The sequence below is a fragment of the Oryza sativa genome, chromosome 9 (genome assembly GCF_034140825.1).
Source record: "Oryza sativa Japonica Group chromosome 9, ASM3414082v1".
Lineage (NCBI taxonomy): Eukaryota > Viridiplantae > Streptophyta > Magnoliopsida > Poales > Poaceae > Oryza > Oryza sativa.
Genome location: NC_089043.1, coordinates 23,224,725 through 23,229,196, shown reverse-complemented (window position 1 = coordinate 23,229,196; position 4,472 = coordinate 23,224,725). Strand labels below are relative to the sequence as shown.

Below are 4,472 nucleotides of genomic sequence, written 5' to 3'. Positions count from 1 at the left end.
GATACCGGCAGAAACCCTAAAGCGAGAGACAGCCGATATAGCTAAATTGATATGCTAAGACTAGATTAACAGAGACATGATAAATAGGTAGGCAAATATATCATCTAAACCAGAGCAATCCAAGAGGTCGAATGTAATGATGCAGCCTTGAACGACGCCGATGTAGATGAGACAATTGCCTGGACCGACGGAACTTTGGACTTATCCTTTCGTCGGAGATCGAAGACGATGCAGCCCCGCGTCGGGTGCCAAGTTCCGCCGGAACGTAAAAAACAAAAGTAGAAGTAAAAAGGGTGGCGATGCGCCGAATTGTATTGATCGTAGCGATAGATTACATAGACCCCGGGTGTATATATTTATACCCATGGGTTGATACAAGTCCTTGTCGGACAAGAAAGAAACTAACCTAAAGATAAAAGGAAAATATAAAGTCCTTATCGGACACTAAACACATTTTCCTAAAGATAAAAGGAAACTAACAAATTATTCCTAATTAATAGATAAACTGACATGCCGCATCCTCTTTAAACTCGGTCACTTAAGGATAAACTTCATTTAGTAGATTGATTTTCTTAACCGAATATAGCAGGAATCCGACTATTGGCGACTTTATAACTCCCATCGGCTGATTCCGAGATGCTGCAGCCGATAATGATTCTAAGCCGATGACGTCTTTGCCGATTACCAAATTTCACTGTTAACACGCGCCCCGCCCCGGGGGGGTGGGGGGGTGCTGTTCGCCGATTAGCTTTTTCGCTTTGCAGATCCTAAAATTCCTTCGAACCGAAAACCCTAACTGAGTACGGAGCTGGAACGTACTCCCTCAGTCCCAAAAAGACCAACCTAGTACAACGAATCAATGTGACCCTTTCTAATAAAATGAATCAATGTGGCCCCTCCTAGTACAACGATGAAGTTGCCTTTTGTTTTTGGGACGGAGTAAATACTGGAGACGTCTTCGAAGCGAAACGGCTGCCAAGGAGACCAGCTGTTGGGCTTCAAGAAGTCCGGCCCATTTTGGGTAGCTCACGGGACTCAAGGCCCAAACCCATATAGCCAGAAGTGGGCCATCCTAAAACTAACCGAATTGGGCCTCATTTAATTCCTCGATTCTTCTGACAGACGCATCCACGAGTGGCACGCATGGAACAGCCGCTCCCCACCGCCGCGGCGGAGGCGGCCGCCGCCGGCGGCGACGGCGAGGCCTACCGGATCCGGCCGCTGGAGCTCGCCGACATCTCCAGGGGGTTTCTGGGCCTCCTCAACCAGCTCTCCCCCTCGCCGCCCCTCACGGAGGAGGCCTTCCGCGCGCGGTTCGAGGAGCTCGCGGCGCTGGGCGCCGACCACCTCGTCCTCGTCGCGGAGGACGCCGCCACGGGCCGCCTCGCCGCCGCGGGGGCCGTGCTCGTGGAGCGCAAGTTCATACGGCGGTGCGGCCGGGTGGGGCACGTCGAGGACGTCGTGGTGGACGCCGCCGCGCGCGGCCGCGGGCTCGGGGAGCGCGTCGTGCGCCGCCTCGTGGAGCACGCGAGGGGGAGGGGTTGCTACAAGGTCATCATCAACTGCACCCCGGAGCTGACGGGGTTCTACGCCAAGTGCGGGTTCGTGGAGAAGAACGTCCAGATGGGGCTCTACTTCTGAATTCTGATCTAGGTTTCGTCTTCTTGGATCTCTCTGCCTACTACTTGTTGTACTTAGTTAATAAGGAATTTTATGTCAGTTATTGCTCCTTGTATGGATGGATGGATCACTGATCAATGTGGCTAATTCCATTTGCATTGCCAAGATGTGCAAGTTTATTTAATTGAATGGATTGTTCTCTGCATTTATGTGCAAATCTCATTCTTGCAAATGATTTCAATGAGTAAAAGTACCATAATAATCGCAAACAAAATTTATAGTGCAAACCTGTGACAGTATGGTTTCGTATTACATCGCTCCTGCCTTTGAGAAATTGAGAGTGATAGTATCACTTTTAACAGTTTCTGAGTCGTATGAGGCCATCAGGGGGGTTAGCGTGGCTGATAAACAAAGGTTCAGTTATGTTGCAGCACTTAAATTGCTGGAGGATATCAATCCTTCCTTATTTCCATCAATGACTTGACACAGTGTGGTTTGATCTGATCACCTCTTTAGTTTGGAAACATTTAGGTAGAAAAGATTTCAACATTCACAAGTACTGTTGTAATTGAACTCAGTGTCTACTTTATGAGTAAGCGCTGTTTTGAATGTATTCTTAGCTTTAGGTTGGCGCTAATTACCTTCTCTTTCTGACAAAAATGCTCCTTATGTTCATACAGCATTCTTTCATCTATATCAGAATTTTTAGCATAAGTTCAATACCACATCCAAAGTACCCTTTAGAACAGTAAAGTTCAGTAGTATACAAAGGTATATCAAACCAAGGAGGTGCATTTGATACAAGTAAGTCATTATTCATGAGGCTACAAGTAAATCATGGATGCTTGTGTTGGAAGAGCAAAACTTCTAGACCATGCAATGCCTAGTTTGAAGTTATGAACAATCCACTCTTTGCTTGCGATGGGGAAGTTTATTTATTCTTGTAAGGTAACACTTACTTTCATCTCTCTTAATCCTCCACTCCTTTAGTCTATTATTATGTTTAGTTGTTGATTACTTGATTTCATACTCCAGTTTGTTGACAGCGATGGTCCTGTTAATTAAGGCATGATCATATCTTTTTAAATCAGGTCTAGAGGCTAAGATTCTTTCCATTGTGTTATAGTAGTGGCTCAGCGAGATTGTGTCATACTAGTAACTACTATTTTGAATGCACAAGGGCAAGCCAACCGAAGTCCTAGTGATAGATGAATATTCTGTGATTGGTTGGCATTATACCAAGGAGTAGTGGGAATGTAAAGGTGGAAAAATGTCTGAATAGCGTCAGAAAGGTTACATAATTCGAATAGTATGGTAGTGGATCCCTGAATCAGCTTGTGCTGGATTGCTTCTTTTGCTTTCTTTTACCACCCTGGTTTCCAAAATTTGAATTGACCTGACTTTTGATCATAATGATCTTTCAAAGAAAAAAAAAAACTTTTGATCATAATGCAACCAGCTGGTGATCTTGCCTATCAGCCTATGCCACAAGTGCTCTCTGAAATTCACAGTTCATGAACCTCATTTGGAAGTAACATTATTACCAAAAGTTCACTTTTAAAATCTTCTAGAGGCAGGGAGCCAGCTTTGACTGCTTATTGTCCCTATTAGTATCTGCTTTGCATAGTACTCTCGCTTTCGTGTTGTACCGTCAAAAGGTTTATCGTTACTGTTTATGCCATTGTGATAGATCATAGATGGCCTCTTTGGCTTTGTCATGATGCAGGTGCAAGTGCTGAGTCGCCCCCTATCATAGATGGCACCAAAGCAGGTTCTTCCCAGACTTTGATAACTCTGGAGTCTGGACCTTCACACATGGAGAATCCCCAAGGTGGAGGAATTATTGAGGATTTTGCTGGCACTGCATCTCCTGCGTCGTATGTCTGAACCACCACAATGCATTGCATCGTATTCATTCAGAGGATGAGCCAGCCATTCTCCATTGCCAGATCCACGCGACAGTACATTTTTCCATCCCAATCAAGACCTGACAAACCTGAAGGTACCGTCATGTGGCCAGCTCTTCTCCTCCCTTGTGCCGTTCAAGTTGTCACAGACTCACAGTGCTTTGCATTGTAGGATCCGGGACATGATTTCTCTGTGGTGGCCATGGCAACAAACAACTTTGCTGCTCGGTTGCAGCACGAGGTGTGGTGTAGTGCAGTGTTAGTTGCTGCCCACTTTTAATTGGCTTCCACTGTTGCAGTGGCTCTCCTCATCATCCTTCCCACTTATTATCATAGGCACGCTGCTGCCCTTTTTACCACTCTTCGTCTCTCATCCATTCCAATTCTTGTGCATGCAGGGCTGCAGGCACTATCTCTTTCTCATCTGCTTCATACCAAACCTACGCTTTTATCCTGAAGAAAGACTGGCAGGCAATATGGGTTTCTTGCAGTGACTAAAACCACCTTCGTTCAGTGTTCATCGAGGACATGGAGGTACGGTACCGTTGTCGCGTTCTGCACTTCTGCGTTGCATGCTTGTTTGTAGACTGTATGTATTGCTGACACCACCACGGCATGGCGACGGCTTGCGTGTGTAGGGGTGTAAGTTGTTAAGCCGTGAACCCACTTATAGATCAAAATAAGCAGGTTCATGGCTTGTTTTGTTTTATAAGTGAATTTTACGGGTTGGCCACTTACAAACTCCTGTGTGTGTGTGCGCGTGCGTCCAAAAACAAATGCAACACAATGTTGAGCTTTCTTTAACAATGAAAATGGTGAACAGGTATGTAGCCTAGTGCTTGTAGCTCTCTAGTAGAGTTTATCAGCTCCTGAGTTCGACTCTCCTCGGGATGAATTTCCAATGTTGATTTAGCAAAGGATCACTTTATGGCCCTTTGGTTAAAA

The 4,472-nt window shown here is 45.6% G+C and overlaps 1 protein-coding gene and 1 long non-coding RNA gene across 2 annotated transcripts; both read left to right on the top strand.

Annotated features, from left to right (window-relative positions):
• The first annotated feature begins 1,132 nt into the window (after positions 1 to 1,132).
• On the top strand, positions 1,133 to 1,880 carry LOC4347432 (glucosamine 6-phosphate N-acetyltransferase 1-like). The gene has a single exon (NM_001422795.1). The coding sequence runs from the start codon at positions 1,144 to 1,146 to the stop codon at positions 1,639 to 1,641; it is 498 nt and encodes a 165-aa protein (NP_001409724.1). The 5' UTR covers positions 1,133 to 1,143; the 3' UTR covers positions 1,642 to 1,880.
• Positions 1,881 to 2,574: 694 nt separating this feature from the next.
• LOC136351038 (uncharacterized) lies at positions 2,575 to 4,472 on the top strand. The gene is made up of 2 exons (XR_010735116.1): positions 2,575 to 3,622; positions 3,700 to 4,472. It is a non-coding gene; the product is annotated as an uncharacterized lncRNA (long non-coding RNA).

Excerpts from the sequence above, each read along its gene's own strand:
- LOC4347432 (NM_001422795.1), top strand. The coding sequence starts at position 1,144 with ATGGAACAGCCGCTCCCCACCGCCGCGGCGGAGGCGGCCGCCGCCGGC.